The 19,400-nt window shown below is 40.6% G+C and overlaps 1 protein-coding gene across 4 annotated transcripts in view; it reads right to left on the reverse strand.

Moving 5' to 3' along the window:
• Positions 1 to 7,740: 7,740 nt before the first annotated feature.
• nmi.S (N-myc and STAT interactor S homeolog) overlaps positions 7,741 to 19,400 on the reverse strand; it is a 28,254-nt gene continuing 16,594 nt past the window's right edge. For all 4 annotated transcript variants that reach the window (XM_018238775.2, XM_018238776.2, XM_018238777.2 and 1 more), the window contains 4 exons: positions 15,506 to 15,612; positions 15,231 to 15,417; positions 13,998 to 14,104; positions 7,741 to 10,204 (listed from right to left, as the gene is read on the reverse strand). In XM_018238775.2, the coding sequence (XP_018094264.1) occupies positions 10,013 to 10,204; positions 13,998 to 14,104; positions 15,231 to 15,417; positions 15,506 to 15,612 (593 nt within the window). In that variant the 3' untranslated portion in view covers positions 7,741 to 10,012. The remainder of the gene's footprint in view (positions 10,205 to 13,997; positions 14,105 to 15,230; positions 15,418 to 15,505; positions 15,613 to 19,400) is intronic.

The raw sequence follows: 19,400 nt of genomic DNA on the forward strand, positions 1-19,400 counted from the left end.
TTTGTCACAATTGCGCCCATCAGTTGAATGTGCACATTCTGACGAAATGGACACCATTCTGTTTAGAAAATACTTGTGTAAAAATGGTGCATGATACTTTAGACACAAGTCTCCTACACCTATTGATGCACCCCACATTGGGAAATTCCTGACAGCATCAAAAAGGTAGCACCAGGGTTCCACCCACAACAAAAGGGGCACTTGGACATAATCGGGGACAGGTGTAAGGTTGGTTGCACTGGTGCTAAGCGCAGTGCAAGTACCTTCAGGCCCAGACTTCCTTCACTGGCCCCAGGGTCCTAGTGCCCTCCCACACCTTCACCTCCCCCTGTGCCAGGGCACAGAGGTACTTAGCATCCCCAGGGCACATTAGATTGCAGCTGGGCAGCTTGCAGCTGCTAAAATTTTTCTGCCCTTAATGGCCTTGCCACAAATCCAGGCCTGAGTACTTTAGTGATCAGCATCAATGCATGCAACAACTGCATCCTTTTGTGTCCATCCATCTACAACTGGGTTGCAGTGGTAAATGAACCCTTTAGTCTTCATACTACAGGATATGATATAATTGGTGAAAAACATTAAGAGAATCCATTAAACCTGTCTTTTTATGGTTAATATGGAACTTCTGTATTTGCATAATCCCCCTTCCCTGTACAGGATCTGCATTACCCACTGACATCAAGTGCAAAATGAAATTATTTCCTTATTTCCTGCTGCCTCTGACGCCTGACAATGAGTTGCACAGAGACAGGTGTTTTCCTTAATTATTTACATCGCTGACATGTTTTTAAACCACAATTTTCAGAAATGGCTGATGGGAACAACCTTCAAGGAGTTAAAAAATGTTTAAAAAAATCATTTTTAAGCCAAAAACATCTTGGAGCAGCTTAAAAAATATTAAGATCATTGCAGGCTGTTAATGCTTAAAGCGAATGCATACATTTATAAATCTTACCCATACAAACAAGGAAATCTTAAGGATGTCACCCAAATGTTAATGAATTTCTTAATAAAAAAAAAAGCCATGAAATCCAATATTTATGCAATATTTTAACTGCAGCGCAAACACCTGCTAATCACATGTCTTGTTTACAGGCCTATTTATTGCTGGAGACATTTATTTCTTTAATTGGCCGTCTATCTAATTAAGATATATTAAAACACTTGCTAGATTTACAAGGCTATTCTGCTGGCAATTTGATACCTATTATAGTTATTTTCTGCTTTCATTTGCTTTAAAGGGATGCTAATGTTACCCAGGAGTGTGTCTGAAATGAAATACGAGATAGGGATGTTATTATCGAAGGTGTTGATCGATGTTATTTTTGTAAGCAACAACTTCTTCACAGATTGAAGGGAAAGTATAGTTCCCAAATATTTTTAACAACAAGCAAGCCTTTGTAACATATATTGCTTCAGTGTTATTTTGTTTGCACTTTTTGCATGCTTAGCACATAGCTGTGCCAGAAGGTAAGTGGGAGTTGAACAGGGATGTATATTTGGTTGGCTTGATAGCCTTGGTAACATCACAGCTGACCTAAGACTGTATATATGTCTAGTACAGTATTACCCTAGGCACCTGCCCTCCTCCTAGGGTTGCCACCTGTCCAGTTTTGTACCAGACATTTCAAAATGCTGAACCCCTGACTGACACAGTATTGGGTCAATCAAAGTGATATGATATTCCCAGCTCTGATGTCACTAACTTGCCCCTACATGTCACTGATCCAACATCACCCATCCTGAGCTTCCAAGATTAGGTATCAACCTTACCCCCCTCCTATCAGGTCTCCTTGATTGGTATGTGTGTAGGGCTGCCTTTGGACATGGATCATGGAATTGAGGGGTATGCAGCCAACCATATAGTTGCAAATGCTGGAGGAAGGCTGAGGTGGGGGGGGTTTAAAGGTTTTTTTTCAGGAGCCTATATGGAAATAGAGACCTGAGCTGGCCTACACCCATAAAGCCAGGCCAAAGCAATAATTGTCCCAGTACCCTGCCTGATATATTCCCAACCCTAGATATAACTTACTCTACACAGCCGCTTCCTTCCCTATGGAGCCTTAAGGCCTTGTTCGCCAAAATGTACTTTCCCAGGATGGTAAGTTTATACATGTCAACACCAGCCTCTGCCATAGAATGCTTCTCATTCTTCTGAAGAGTCTTCACAGATCCATGGTTGAGTTCATCAGTATATGAAGGCATTAAGCTCCAAGTTTTGAAATACTGAAAGGAAGATTCTTAACTAATAATAGCTAATAATAATAAATTGCTATTATAACGAATTGAGTAAAGGTTACATAAATGAATACAAGTAATTATAGTTAGTACAATAAAAATAATCAGTTAAACAGTTGTTTTGGCAAGTCATTAAAACAAAACTGGAAAATGGACTCAAAAAACCTACAGCAAAAAAAAGATTTTTGCTTTAATAGGCCTGACTCCTGAAAGTGGGGTTTCTCTGTCACTCAAATTGTATAGCACTAGGCTACTTTATATTCAGCCCATAGTGCTTCTGTCCAGACAATGCACAAAATGCATGCAAAGTAGTGCAAATTAACTAATTACCCAGGGATTTGCAATTTCTGTGTTCCCAAGTTCATTTAAGTGCATGCAGGATACGGCTGTTTTGCATGCAGACAAAGAGCAATGTAGGGAGAACATAACAGAAAGGAGAAATATCTCCATTAAGTCACAATGATAAGAATTTGTGTAGGGATACACTGGTCCTTGGACTTTCTTGTATGATACCATCATTTTAACATGTCCCAGAAAGAGGTTTGCACTCACAGGTCTTACAAAGAAATAACAGTGTTTATTAGTCAAAAATAAGAACTAACTTTTTGACTAGCCAAAACGTTAGTTCTTATTTTTGACTAATAAACATCACTATTTTATTTGTAAGACCTGTGAGTGCGAGCCTCTTTCTGGTATATACTTATCTTTCTGGGCTTTATTTGCACCCAGGCAACTTACACCTCTACACGAGTTGTGCCGGCATCCAGACAGCTATATATATATATATATATATATATATATATATATATATATATATATATATATATATATATATATATATATATAAATATTATCTCATAAACAAGATAGAGTATGGTTAATGTGGCTTCTATCTGAAGGACCCTTCCTGTTTACCTTATATTCTGTCATTTAAACTATGGTCTAGTTGCTAGGAGTCTGGCTATTGTTAGCTGCATGATTTTTTTTAATATCGTGTGGCAGTGCTGCAAAATACAAAACAAAAGAACAGGCCAGAGGTGGCTGTATTCTGCTATGTAGTACTTGTAATTCTCTGTTCTTGGAAATACTGTGAGGCATAACATTCACCAACAATGGAATACTATGTTGTATGTATTACATAAGCAACAGAGTCATTATTAACTTGGATACAGATACAAATACTTACAACACGCAATACTCTTTAAGTAGTTTAATTAACAAACAAATCAAGTAAGCTGCACCCTCCTCAAAATTAAAGTAAAATTAAAGTAAACTGTAGCTCACCATTGGCATTTTTTTTGGTGGATTCTCCTACAAGGGTGTCCTGTGTCCACACCCCAAAATGACACATCAAAGTATTGTAGTAGAATGCAGGACAAATCCAGAGCAGTAACTTTGACTGCAAAATGCTTTATTGAGGAACATTTTTCCTGATAAAGCATTTTGCAGTCGTAGTTACTGCCTTGGATATGTCCTGCATTCTACTACAATACTTTGAGCAGCACCCTCAGCACCCAGTTTGTTTTCTCGAGATGTAATGCATAGTCTCTAAAAATATTTCTTTATGTATTTTAACTAATGTGAACACTTCAGCATCTTAATAAAACTAGTCTAGAATTGGTTGGGCAGCTATGTGCCACTCAACAAATCAAAAAAGTTGTTATTTGGGTAGTGAGCCATCTCCTACAAAAGCAAATTGGTATTAAAACCACTGAATATGCTCTCCCAAATTACAGAGAGCCAGAGAAGCAGAAGGCAGCAAGGAATAGTGGGTTTCCTTGAGAATACAATGGTATTGGGCAGCCCAGCATGCTGTACTCTGAAAACTTTTTTTTGCTAAAATTGTAACTTGTGTGTGTGTTAAACAATGTGGAAATAAAAAGATATGAAGTAATAGCACATATTTACAGAATGGTATATATTTATAATTTGCAGCTCAGAAGAAGTAGTGGGCCTCGAGGTTTCAGGTCTCACGTCTTCCCCGCAGAGACGCCATGGAGTATCAGGAAGTTGGGATCCTAAAGGCTGGATAACCCGGGGTGTTGAACATACACAGTAGTACTGGGATTAGAAGCCATGATAAATGTTAAAAGAAACTTTTATAAACTTAGGGAAGTGATTATCAGTAATGGTAATTACCAGTAATCGTTTGTATGTACAAACTTGAAATAGTAGTAAGAGGCAGGCAGAGACACAGTCCAGAATCAGGTCAAAGAGTCAAGGCAGGCGGCAGACAAGTGAAGTTGGGGGACAGGCCAGGAGTCAGAACTGGGGAAACCAAGAGCAGGGAAAAGAGGTAGCAGCACTCCCATAATAGAAAACCGCCTGACAACTTTGTCAGCTTGAAAAAGGACCAGGAGGTCCGAAACGTTGCTGTGCCAGATGTAATTCTGAAATAAAGGCGGTTTTATTCTATTATGGGAGTGCTGCTACCTCTTTTCCATGTAGTTTGAAAAATGTGAAGGCGAAGATATTAATTGGCGTGCACCCCTTGAAGTAAGCCTGTTTAAACTTAATGCTGGATGCCTATCTATATGAATCCAAGAGCAGGGTTAGGAGGAACACAGGAGTACTAGAACAAACAGTGCCGGGCCAACGAGGGCAGGCGCCCCAGGCAGCCTGGCCCGGCAAAGCGCCCAATACCTGAGTGCGCATGCGCGAAAAGACAAATGCGCATGCGCAAAAAAATACAAGTGCGCACTTCCGTTTTTCGCACATGCACACTAGTATTTTTCGCGCATGCGCACACACATACGTCGGCCAGTGTAGGGACCGGACTGGGGGATAGCAGAGGCAGAGAAGGTACGTGCCTGGCGCCCCTCCAGCTTTGCGCCCTAGGCACGTGCCTACTCTGCCTACCCCTAGTTCCGGCCCTGAGAACAAGGCAAGAACCTGGAAAATGACTTGGAATCAGGAACAAGGCAGGAATCTAGAACAAGGCAGGAATCAGGAACAAGGCAGGGAATCAGGAACCAGAGGGAGAGTCAAGGTAACAGGATACAAGATCGGAAGTCACAGGAAAGAGAGAGGCTAGATCACAGAAACAGCTTAATGACCAATCACTGGGCAAATGTCAGGGTCAGGCTTTTAAAGGGTCAGGATAGTATAATGAAATACAGATGGGGATAACAAGATGGGTGGAGAGATGAAGCAGAAGACAGTAGTATAACAGGAGAATAACAAGAAGAATAATGAACAAGACAGCACTAAGGACCTCCACTGGCACAAAAAGTAAGTGCACAAGTAACTCAGCACGTCCAGAGTTTGAAACCCAGCAAGTCCTGACACCAGGCACTTGTATGCATTTACATTCCACAACACTGGGGGCTCCTGTAGTTGTGAGTTCCAAGTCAGAAAAAGCAGGAATGCTGAGGGTTCAGTAGACAATATTAGAGACAACAGTCCAAGGTTGTGAAGAGGCAGTGAATATAAGAAGTCAAGACAAGCTGAGTCACAGCAGGCTTGTTCAACAGGAACAAGGTTCAGGAACACATAATCACAAGGGAGAACACCTAGCAATAAATGACCAAGTTCAGCGTTCAGTGCAAGTCAAGATGTACAGCAGCATTAACACTTAGCTGAACCCCTGTGCACAATGACATACATCCCAGGATATGGAGACCAGTAAATTTGAGAAGAAAGTTAAGTGATTTGCTTGAGAATCATAAGGCAAATACAATGGCTGTAAAGCACTCACAAATTAGTAAAATGCTACTCTCTAGTGATGAGCGAATCTGTCCAATTTCACTTTGCAGATTTTTTTTTCAAAACTGTGTTGACTTTTTTTGTCTCAGCAATTTTTTGTTAAAATGCATTAAAGTCAATGGGCATTTTTTTTGTCTTGGCAACACTTTTGTCTTAGCAACTTTTTTGTTGCAGTGAAAGTTTTCATGGTGGATTTTTGCCACTATTTCATGAAAACATTTGCAGATGGTGAAATGCAGAAATTCACCGCAAATCCATGCCTTGGCGAAAAAGTTTGCTCATTACTACTACTACTCTCTCAAAGAAAAAACCCGGTGGGCTCCTGGCTCTTGTGGGCCCCGCTGGCAAGTCAAGTCCAAGACAAAGTCCATCAAGTCCAACCCCTCCAAATGAAAACCCAGCATCCATACACACACCCCTCCATACTTTCACATAAATTCTATATACCCATACCTATACTAACTATAGAGTTTAGTATCACAATAGCCTTTGATATTATGTCTTTCCAAAAATCATCCAAGCCATTCTTAAGAGCATTCAAAGAATCAGCCATCACAACATCACCCGGCAGTGCATTCCACAACCTCACTGTCCTGACTGTGAAGAACCACCTACGTTGCTTCAAATGAAATGTATTTTCTTCTAGTCTAAAGGGGTGGCTTCTAGTCTGGTATGGTGATCCACTTTATGGGTAAAAAGGTCCCCTGCTATTTGTCTATAATGTCCTTTAATGTACTTGTAAAGTGTAATCATGTCCCCTCGCAAGCGCCTTTTTTCCAGAGAAAACAACCCCAACCTTGACAGTCTACCCTAATAAAAATAATATATTTTTTATACCTACATTGTTTAGGGGTATAGTTCTCATTTAAGGAAGGGCAATCCAGGGAAGTCATCACTGTACCAGCAAATCTGACTGTGTCTGGAGCAGCAGTAAATGTAAGAAGCTGTGAGGTATGGGAGGAGTGAGGGGAAGAGATGCATGGAGGAAGCTGTGCTCTGCCTCTTTGGGGGATCAGAACTAGAGATGGGCGACATTTGACCCGTTTTGTTTCACCAAAAATTCACCGCCAGTGAAAAAAATCACCCATCCCTAATCAGAACTGTCTTCATCATAGCATATCAGTGACCACTTACCCTACTGGCAAGCGTGAGATGAAAGTTCTGGAAGGGAAGCTATTTACTGTATATAAAAGCCATTCTAAGGAAAGGGTAGAGTGGACCTAAAGAAGGGCTAGGAGAATAGTTTATATTTATATGGACTCAAACCTTACTTGGTAGCCAAGTATATTGTATGTAGTCAGTGTCTTTAGATATGTGGTAGCAAGACATAAATAGAGGTTAGGGTCCTTAGGTGTCACAGCACCTAGTTTATTATTGCCCCATCTATTTGTAGATCTTGTTTTTGCTGCACAACTAAGCCTAAACGGATGTTGCAATAGAACCTCCACTGTTAACTAAATATTGAGCACAAGTTTTCTAATCTTCTGCTCCTCTTTATAAAATTGTGTTCTTTATGCTGGGGCTTTAGAACTTTAATAGTTCTCTGAAAAAGTCTTGTAAATTCTAAAGGCGCAGGAAATGGATTGGTAATGAAGCATAAATAACTTGCTATGGTTTCTTAGGAAAAATAAATTCATAGCCACCTCCCTCTTTAGTTTCACTTTGGCACACACAGAGGAAAACAAATGATCTAATACAGCAACAAACTTACTTATTAGATTTTGTTATTTGGCCATAAAGTGGTACTATAAAACCAGACTGAATGCAGGCTGAATGAAGTGGGATTGGGCCAAAATATTAATATTTATATTTTTTATTAATTGCAATAAACTGGGTTAATTATACATTTAAAGGTATACATTTAACAAGTTATTAGTTTTCCTAACTGTGATAGAAGAGGGAGGTAGTTAATCCAATAACCAATCTAGAAATAAAGCTTCTGTAAATTGAATAAAATTGAATAATTTATAAGATCCTTATGTAACAGTACTGACTATATGACTCAGGCCCCCAACCATGTAGTGCGTTGAATAATTGGCCCTATACATGGAAACTGTTGGACATCAACGTGCAGAGAAAACAAAAAAAACATGCCATTAGCCTCAAGCAGTTTCCACTCCAGAGAGGAAACACTGAACTGCAGTTTTTTCACAGATTATTAGGACTCCTGGGTGGCCTTTAGTCAATTAGGTAACAAGGCAGTGGGTCCATATAAAGGATTGATCTCAATGTCTTTTCTCTTAGAGCTAAGACCCTTCCTGGTCAACTGCTGGTTGATTAAATGATTTTACCTACCCTCCTCACAGGCACAGACAAATCATCTGTATCAGTTTGAAGAGAAAGGGTTGAATACAAAAGAGAAGTATTTATCATGAGAAAATTTGTATTGTCCTATATTGATCATCCTAGAGGTTTATAATACATTTCATTAATCAGAGAGAAGCATTTGATATTTTCCCCTCAACATTCAGTAAGCCAATGGCACCGTCTTGTGGCAAATCAGATAACTGCATGTTATTGTTTAAAATAAAAAAAACAAAGAGGCAATGCTGCTACGTTACGTACTGGTTTGTAACATAAAAAAAATTGATGGGGCTGTATGTGATAGTCACACTTCAATTGCCTCCATACTTTCTACTTAAGGAGACCTTAATCAAAAATGTCTCACTGCTTGAGAACACTTCATGTACTGAAACACATTTCTGCTTTCCACTGTGTTACTCAATATCCCGCTATACAATGAATAATTATTTTAGTCCAGAGCTTTTTATTATGGAACAATAACTTTGAAACACTTCTGTCTTCTGGAACACAGGTATACACTGGGTAATGGACAATGATACTGTACCTTGGAGCAATTAACTCAACCCTATACAATATAAGGAACAGTAAAAGCAGGAGCAATCATTATTAACCTATGTGGATAATCCTTTATCTTTTATTTAAAATCCAAATATAGTTCGAATACGAGGAAACTTAGGCCACTCCCAAGTTACCCTTTAATGAAATTTTTCTTTTTTTTTTCTTTTTTTTCTCTATTTTTGTTTTAATTTAAGTTTTGACACAAGGTTGATTCAGGTGACGCAATATAGTGTGAATTGCAAAGCACGGTTGTTTTAAAGTCACTAAGGGGGTCAGTCATAAAGTGTTCAAAAAATATTACACTATATAACTTTTTTCTGTTACTCTCCCTCCCCAAATTTTATTTGGAGCAATACAGCGACTTTTTACTTGGAATAATCTTTTATTTAGCAGTTAAATGCAGGTTGTGTATATGGTATCCAAATGAAGAGAAAGAAGGAATGGACATTTTGCACAGGTTACTAATAAAGCATGAACTATATATCATATACTGGTGAATAAGGGTCCTATGTAGGCATATGAGCCTGAACCCACAAGGATACAGAATAATAATATGCACCAAAACCTAGCACAGGGCAGCAGGGTAACTATTTCTGACTTGCTAACCCCAGGGTCCTGCGTCAATCCCAACCACTAAGCTATCTACTAGGAGTTTGGATGTTTCACGTGAGCAGGTACTCCATTTTCCTCCCACAATGCCCGAAAACACAGGCAGGTTTATTGGCTGCTGATAAAACTGACCCTATTGTGTTATGGGATCGGGACGCCACTGTGGCAGGAACCGATATGAATGATGAACAATTTGTTGCATAAACATGTCTATATACAGGATAGTAACAATTTTTTAAGCACAGAGCAGTAAGACAAGACTGCATATTTGTATTTAAGGAAATCAAACAGTAGAGAAGTTGCTATCTAACATAGGGAAATCCATTATTAGCTTGCTAATCAAACATCAGAATGGCACAATGCTGAGTTTACTGGGTGTTTGGTACTAGAACAATGGTAAAGGTAATCATGTAAACAAAGAACCTGGAGTACAGGATTCATTGGATGATCATTTTGCATTAAGTGGGCTGCCCTAAAGAGCTGGGGAAAGTTATATCAATAAAAATACCACCCGGATATTGCAGTACTACAACTCCCTGCCTGCATTAATTCCTGATAATAAGTTGGGAGTTGTAGTCCAGCAACAAATGGGTAACACCTAGTTGAGATCTGGCTCAAATTCAGCCACTCGTTTCCTGTTATGAGAGTGCAAAATATGCTCCACCTCTCCACCCCCATTGGTTGTCTTCTGAAAAAATATCTGTACAATGTCCTGAATGTCATCTTCAGTTTCCTCAACTCCCTTTAGCCCATCCAACAGCACTGACTTCAGGGACTTGCCTGTGAACATCTATACAAGGAAAAAACAGTTAATTCTTAGTTTGGCATTAATGATATAAAGTATCACTGCGTCATCTTCCAATCAACTTCCTATCTCACAGCCACAGTCTCTTCCCAGAGGTTATTATCCCCATTGCTACTATAGGCACCATCTATTCCTATTAGTGATGAGCGAATCTGTCCTGTTTCGCTTCACGGAAAAATTGAAATCTGCTAAATCAGTTATTTTTTTCAGTGTATACAATAGAGGAGTCAGAGTACTCAGATTCACTTTCATCTGCTACGGAAACCTATGTATTGGAGAAAATCTGATGTCATTCCAATATTTAAAAGGGATTACAATCTCAGCCTGGCAATTATAGGCCAGTAAATTTGACATCTGTGGAGGGCAAATTATTTTAAGGCTTGTTAAGGGATCATACAGTATTTTGTCCTATTTAATGGTTTTATGAGTAGCAATCAGCATGGCTTTATGAAGGATAGGTCATGTCAGACAAATTTTATTGCTTTTATGATGAGGTAAGTAAGATGCTGGACAGCGGGGGAGCAGTAGATGTGAAATATTTGGTGTTTGATACCATACCCCACAAACAACTGCTTTGTAAACTAAGGTCTGTTGGGCTTAATGAAGTCGAATGTACATGGATCGGAATGTATGTGGATACAGAGAGTGGTTGTTAATGGTAAATTCTCTACTTGGAGAAAGGTTCTTAGTGGAGTCTCTCAGGGCTCGGTATTGGGTCCACTTTTATTTAACTTGTTCATTAATGACTATGGGGAGGGTATTGTAAATAATGTATTGGTGTTTGCAGATACAACACTATCCAGCCCAATTCATTCCATCCAGGATGTGGCATCCTTGCAACAGGATCTTGACAAACTGGCAATCTGGGCAGCTAAGTGGCAGATGAGATTCATTGTTGATAAATGTAAAGTCATGCACCTGAGATGTAAAAAAATCCAAGCCACTTATACCCTTAATGGGACTGCACTAGGCAAATCCATAATGAAAAATGACCTTGTAGTCCTTGTAAATAATAAGCTAGGCTGTAGCAAGCAATGCCAGTCAGCAGCATCAAGGACAAATAAGGTCTTGAGCTGTATTAAAAGAGGCATAGATTCACAGAAGGAGGGGGTCATTCTTCCACTGTATAGAGCACTGGTAAGACCCCATTTAGAATATGCTGTACAGTTTGGTCTCCATCACTCAAACAGGACATTATTGTATTAGAGAGGCTACAGAGAAGGGCAACTAAGCTGGTAAAAGGTATGGAAAATCTTAGCTACTGTATGAGGGAAGACTGACCAAGTTGGCATTGTTCACACTGGAGAAGAGGCGCTTACAGGAATAGTTCAGTGTGAAAATAAAAACTGGGTAAATAGATAGGATGTGCAAAATAAAAAATGTTTCTAATATAGTTAGTTAGCCAAAAATGTAATATATAAAGACTGGAGTGAACAGATATCTAATAAAACAGCCAGAATCCAACTTCCTGCTTTTCAGCTCTATAACTCTGAGTTAGTGAGCGACTCGAAGGGGGGCCACATGGTACATTTCTGTTCAGTGAGTTTGTAATTGACCCTCAGCATTCAGCTCAGATTCAAAAGCAACAGTTATGACCCATGTGGCCCCCCTCAAGTCTCTGATTGGTTACTGCCTGGTAACCAGGGCAACCAGTCAGTGTAAACCAAGAGAGCTGAAAAGTAGTGTTCTGACTGACATAATATACTTCAAATCACTCCAGCCTTTATACATTACATTTTTGGCTAACTAACTATATTAGAAACATTTTTTATTTTGCACAGTCTATCTATTTACCCAGTTTTTATTTTTACACTGAACAATTCCTTTAAGGGGTGATATGATAACTATGTATGAATATATAAGGGGATCTTCTATTAATCTCTCTAATGCTTTATTTACCAGTAGGTCTGACGCAAGGTCACCCATTCCAATTAGATGAAAGGAGATTCTGTCTAATTATTTGGAAGGGTTTTTTTTACAGTGAGAGCTGTAAAGATGTGGAATTCTCTCCCTGAATCAGTTGTACAGGCTGATACATTAGATAGCTTTAAGAAGGGGTTGGATGGCTTTTTGGCAATGAGGGAATACAGGGTTATGGAAGATAGCTCATAGTACAAGTTCATTCAGGGACTGGTTCGATTGCCATTTTGGAGTCAGGAAGGAATTTTTCACCCTCTGAGGCAAATTGGAGAGGCTTCAAATTGGGTTTTTTTCCTTCCTCTGGATCAGGCAGGTTATATTTAGATTTAATCTGTTGAGCATGATGGACATGTGTCTTTTTTCAACCTAACTTACTATGTTACTATGAAGTCAATGGGTGTCAAAATTTATTTCACGTGCAATGTTAATGAGTGTTTTTTCTTATGGCAACTTTTTTGTCTCAGTGACAATTTTGTCTTGCCAAAATTTCTCACATCGGATTTTCGCTACAGTTTTGTGAAAAAATTTGCACATGGCAAAATGCAGGGTTTCACTGGTAATCCGTGCATGGTGAAAATGTTCAATCGTGGCTACTCCCTACTATACCTGCTATCCCACAGCCACAATCTCTTCCCAGAGACTATTATCTTCACTGCAACTATAGGCACCATCTCTCCCTACTATACCTGCTATCCCACAGTCCCTTCCCAGAGACTATTATCCCTACTGTTACTATAGGCTCCATCTCTCTCTAATATACCTACTATCCCACAGCCACAGTCCCTTCCCAGAGACTATTATCCCACTGCTACTATAGGCACCATCTCTTCCTAATATACCTACTATCCCACAGCCCTACTCCCTTCCCAGAGATTATTATCCCCACTGCTACTATAGTCACCATCTCTCCCTACTATACCTGATATCCCATAGCCACAGTCCCTTCCCATAGACTATTATCCCACTGCTAATATAGGCACATCTCTCCCAACTATACCTGCTATCCCACAGCCCTAGTCCCTTCCCAGAGATTATTATTCCCACTGCTATTATAGTCTCCATCTATCCATAGTATACCTGCTATCCCATAGCCACAGTCCCTTCCCAAAGACTGTTTTCTCCACTGCTAATATAGACACCACCTCTCCCTACTAGCCCACAGCCACAGTGACTTTCCAAAGGCTATCATCTGCAATTCCTCACATAGTCAACAGGTGAATAAGGATTGTGTAGCAGAATCTTCTCACAATCTTTTTGTCTATACATGTGCATCTGCTTTATTGCTCCCAAAAGACCACTCTGTGCTAATTTTTTTAAAATGTCTGTGAAATGGTTTATTTACTTTGCCTTGTCTGTTTTTGTCTTGGTTAAAAATGCATACACTGCAGTTTTCCTTTGATCCTCCATGACACAAAAAAGACAACGGGGTTCATTATATAAAGTTTGTGCAGTGCATATTTATTTATTAATGATTGTATTGCTCATGTTTTTTCCGGAACGCTAAAATATTGCACTGCTATGCCATCTTTCTGTTTTTGCATATTCGCATTGCGTGAGTACGGCCACTGTGCAAGATTGTTGTAAACGAATATAGCGTTGACAGCAATTTTAATTCACAATTTTTTTTTGCAATTTTTGCCATATTTAAAAAGCTTTTATGGACATTCACAGTGCAAAAAACATTTCACAATACACCACTCTTATTTAGCTTTATAAATATAAGCATGTGTAGGGCAAATATAATCACTGTGTGAATCATTCTGAGCGGCACAAAGTTTATAAGTGAGCCCCAATATGCAGTTTATAAAGCGTTTGAATATGAGGAATCCCTTCTGAGAAAGAACGGGATAATGCTCACCTGCAGCTTGTTCAGTTTGATGTCTAAATGTGGTTCCACTGTAATCTGGTGAAGAGCATTATCAGCAGAAAACTCAAAGTGTTTCTGTTTTACCAGCCGTTCCACCACTATGGAAAGAAATATATGATCACACTGCATTACATAGTCCCCTCCAAATCACTTGCTTAAATAGGAAGGGATCTGCAAGGAGCAGACAATAGGCACAAGCTACCATGTTTCTTGGCTCTTTGCACCATGGGTGAGCACCCACAGACTTAGGTCTTTGCAGTTCTTAAGTTTATTGCAGTGCTGTATTTGTGCCTCTGCTTGCCCCCAACCCTAACTTGTGCGTCATTCAGTATTTTTAATCCAAAGCAAAGTGCAAAAATCAATATGGCCCTGGACATTCTTCTTGAACAGTAATGACTGCAGTATTGTGCCCCTTTAGTTAGTGCTCTAGCACTTGCACCTCATAAATAACCTTCATATCTTCAGAAAGGCAGTAAAGTATAAGAAAACCTTTAAAATAATTGAATGTAAAATTGATGAGCGTTCAATGCTAAGCACTTTTGACATTAACTCTCATTATTGTTTTTATTAATTCCAAGTTTTTAAAGGATATATGAATTTTGTTACAAAAGAACTGACCACCAAGTAGTCGAGGAAGTTGTCAGGAGAAAAAAGAGGACTGGTCTGATGTTTTCTGGTTAGGAGAGATGTGAGAAAGGTTATCTGAGGTTTCTAATGTTTTTCCTAATAAGAAGAACATCAGAGCAACCCTTTTTCTTTCTCCTGAAAACTTCCTCAACTTCTTGGTGGTTAGAACGGTCAGAAACTGACCAGAAGTTGGCGCTGTTGTAATAAGATTCCTTCATTTAATCAGTACACAAATTCCCATATTGGAACTATAAAAAAAACAATTAATGTAAATTGCAAATTGCCTAAAATGGCACTCTCATCAATTTTACATTAACTTATTTTAAAGGTTTACTTATCTTTTAATAAGTGTAACACTAAAGTTGCATCAAGGATGTATTATAAACAAAATATTGCTTCATGATACACCCAGCATGCTAGCTTAAAAATAACAGAGGTTCTTTATTATTAAATCGAAAATAGCCCACATTACTCTTGACACTTCTATCTCTTGTCTTTTGCCTATTACTCTGCCTCTCTTACCTTTAAGCTCTTTGTCTATGCATCCACAAATGGCTGTGAAAGTATTATTGTGCATAATTAATTTAAGGTACAAACCTCCAGACTGACGGAAATCAATGAAGGCCAAGTTCCTGCTTCTGTCAAACTGCACTCCCTCTATCTCGCCCCCTCCTATGCTTGGTTTGTAGAAGGTCAGCTCCAATCTGTCTCTCAAGTACTCATCAGAAAGCTCAACGGGAAGATAGTGAACACACAGACGTTTCTTAGATAAATTCATGTTAATCTATGGAAAGAATCATAAACGGGATATATTGTCAAGGAAAATCTTGCTATCTCTTAGAAAATGAATGGTCTGTCGTAATTTCTTTTACCTCAAATTGGGTTGTCCTGTTAAAGTTGATTGGTTTTGCAGTCACCTTAACTGACGTACCTTCAAAGTCAAGTTTGTAATTTCCTTTCTTAATAATTGTTTTAGCAACTGCAATGGGAGAAAACTTCCATTATTATCTAAGTGTCCAAGGAGGAAAAATGATCAAACGTTGTCAATTTTGCACACAACTTAAAATGTTATGTTTTGTTCCAATACTAGCACAAATCAACTTTTTTTTTATTTTTTTAAAGATTTTATTTCTGCTTTTAACATACAAGTGGATAAAACCAATAAAGAAGAACCATCACATTCTACATTAGGCAAGACTGTAAAAATTGTTCATAAACTGACAATAATTATATGCAATAGAACTATAATTCTATAGCTCAGTGGGCGCTTTGTATATCCGCTATGAATTGTGGGGTCAATTAATTTCGCTACTCAGGGCTTTGAATCTCCCTAACAGGGCTAAACCAGTTGTTCCTCTGGATTCGCCTCCAACCACGGGGTCCAAACTTTCTCGATTTCTGAGGACCAGCTCAAATAAGGGTGTGACATAGTGTATTGTCAGGCTCGAAAATTGTGAATGGAATGCATGCCGTAATTGCATGTATCTGTAGAGCTGTAGATCTTGATGTCCTGTCCGATCTTTAATTTGTTGGAGTGTAGGGAACTGGTTTTCTATCAATAGGTCTCCCAGTACTTTTACACCTCTCGCCGGGCAGTATTTAAAGTCCTGCAGCTCTCGGAGTTGGGTGAGGTTGCTATTCATCCACAGCGGTAGAGATGGGGAGATAATTGGAGGGGAAGAACTCATCACTCTACAAGCGGCTCTCCATGCCTTAAAGGGAGATATTATTGTTGAAGGTTGTCTGGTGTAATCTGACAGTCTTCTGTACGGGAGGTTACTGATGCCCGCCCAAGAGCCCACTAAAGCTGCCAGTAGCACCACTCCAGGATCTTCCTCCCTCTCATGGAACCAGGTATGAATGTGACTAAGCTGACTTGCCAAGAAGTATAGGTAGAGGTGCGGTAGGGCCAGGCCTCCTTGGTCTACTGGTGCCGTCAGAGTTTTCCAGGAAAGATGGGGCGCTTTATTAGCCCATAAAAATGGAATAAGGACGGAGGTGATCCGATTAAAAATCTTTTGGGGAATCCAGACTGGAGAGTTAAGTAGTCGGTACAGGAACTTAGGTAAGTAAAGCATTTTGTACAGATTCACTCTCCCCCACAGGTTGATCGGCAAGGAAGTCCATATGGACAGTGCGGATTTAAACTGCTGAATAAGAGGTTCCAAATTATGTGTTATGTAATTAGAGATCTGGAGAGTAATCACAATACCAAGATATTTGATGCTTGTGACCCATGGAATTTCACATGTTTCAGGCGATGGAGCCGGTATTAGGTCCAATGATAGTAAGGCAGATTTGGTTTTATTAATGGTGAGGCCCCGAAAATGAGCCAAATTGATCCAGTATCGCCATAGCAGACTTAAGTGAGTCACACGGATCCGCCAAGAATAGGAGGAGGTCGTCCGCATAAAGAGCCAGCTTGTCTTCTAGCTGTCCCCTTCGGAGACCCGTGACTTGTTAAGATTGTCGTAAGCTGGACTTGCTGGGTATGAAGCCAGATTGTTCTGGGTGGACCAGTGAGCTGATCACTTTCGCCAATCTTGTGGCTAGAATCTTGGCAAATACTTTCATGTGCTACCCATGGGTTTCTTGGAGTAGTAACATTGCTGGACTATACTTTTTGAGGTAGTTAAATAAGAGAGCCCTCGAATTTAACCCCCTAACGTTCCAGGAGATGATCGATAGGCTTTGCATATTGGGGGTCTTGGAATTGCTGGGGAGGCCCCGCTACATTTGAGAAAGTCGCCCACTGAGCTGCAACATGCATTATCTTGTAATATACACAGGCTTGCTGATATTCAAACAGTAGATAAGTCCACATAAACATGACAGTTCGGTATATATGAAAATAGAGGAATTGGTAGAGAAAGAAGAGAGTAGAAAAGTGGTGAGAACAGAGGTATGAATCACAGAGATCCCCACAAAAACCCAAAATCCCTCCCTTGTCCACCCACCCACTGGGATGGACCTTAGCCCCGAACTAGGTTAACTTTAACTGAGGGGGAGAATTGGTGCTTGGACTAAGTAGGGTGACTTGTCCCTTTGTGAGCTCCGCCAATGCAAACAACTTGCCTATTCCCACATGCCCGGGTGAGCCGGGAAGGTTCTCAAAAGGAATGGGTAGCACTGTCAGTAAAAGTGAAGGGGGCCTCCTCGGGTCTGGCCTAGAGTTTAGCAAAGTCACAGTTCACAGTTGGTAAGGATTCTGCTTATATATGGACACATGTTAAGCCATGGGCCGTGATGTCTGACAGGTTATTCCATGACCCTGTAACTTTGGAAGTGGCTGTAGACCCCTTCAGATAGCAAAAGGCCCCCTGACACAGACCCAAGGGGAGTCGCATGCCCCTTGATTACGATAGTCTAATGAGATGCATGTGCTCACAGGGCTTATACTCACAGGGACAATGGCCCACTATCTTCTGCTGGGGCTATTGTGCCGTCTGGTGCGGCGCTGCCTAGCCTCCAGCCACTTGTCAGCTTCTTCCGGTGTGGCAAAGAATCTGGACTGGTCGTCCTCCACCACGCGCAGTTTCGCTGGAAATAGGACCGAGTAGACCAGGCCTGCTGCTTTCAGACGCCGCTTGACTCCCATGAATGATGCGCGCTGTTCTTGCACGTGGGCCGAGTAGTCCGGGAACAGCGAAATCGGAGCCCCGTTGTGCAGGATCTGGCCCTTCCGTCTGGCAGCCGCCAACGCCGCATCCCTGTCGCGATAATTGAGAAACCTCATTATAAAGGATCGTGGGTTTGCTCCCGGAGGTAAGGGACTGGTAGGTACTCGGTGAGAAATTCTCAGGGCCTAGGGTAGTTTTTAGCCATTCTTCGGCAAACAGCTCAGGATTTTTCCCCTCGATATTTTCAGGAAGGCCTACCAGGCGCAGATTGTTGAGTTGGAGTCTATTCTCGAGATCCTCCGCTTTTGTGGTTACTTCTGTTAGTTGCTTGGCCAATTTTGATATATCTGCTGGTATGGGCCTAGCGGTGTCCTCCAGTGTGGAGACCCGCTGCTCAATCTCCGTGGTCCGCTCTCTTAGTTGTTGTGTGTCTTGCCTGAGATGGGAAATATCCACTTTAATATTCTCCAGTTGGGAAGACATGCTGGAGTGGACCTTATTAATAGCCGCCAGGAGATCCTTGTTGGTCGATTCCGGGGGAATCTGCTCGGCGCCATCAGAAGTGGCTGGGTGTGCTGCTGCGGCCTGTTCTGGCGTGCACACTGTCTCGGGCGCTGGCGGTGGAGGAGATAGGTATTTCTCCATCTTAGATGTCGCACTTTTCACCCCGTGCTTGCCCATGTTATGGCACGAGAGTTATTCTATCTTCCTGTGTGTAATACAGTGTCGGAATGGCAGGATTTTTGAGAGGATTATAGTCTCTCGGCGGAGCTCAGCAGCAATGCGTGCTCTCAGTTCGCCATCTTGACTCCGCCCCCCACAAATCAACTTTTTTATAACTGGTCCTTCTCATGTCCAATTTTTAAGAAACTATTTCATGTGACTGTGTTTTACACCTCTTGTCTGATTTTTTATGCAGCACAAGCTGCAGAGTGCACCAATAACCAATGAAGAAGTACTGCGTGAACGAGCACTAAGCACATACTTGCAACCCTTAGTGCCATTGCACATCTTCCTTGGGTGTAAAAGACCCCCAATGTGTTTTTTTTTTCAACCACCCCAGGCAAAATTGCGGGTCACCAGCGGTACAAAAAAAAACACCAACAGAGAAAGCCGACCTGCCCCAATCCACCTCCATCCCTAATGT

The sequence above is a fragment of the Xenopus laevis genome, chromosome 9_10S, assembly GCF_017654675.1.
Source record: "Xenopus laevis strain J_2021 chromosome 9_10S, Xenopus_laevis_v10.1, whole genome shotgun sequence".
Lineage (NCBI taxonomy): Eukaryota > Metazoa > Chordata > Amphibia > Anura > Pipidae > Xenopus > Xenopus laevis.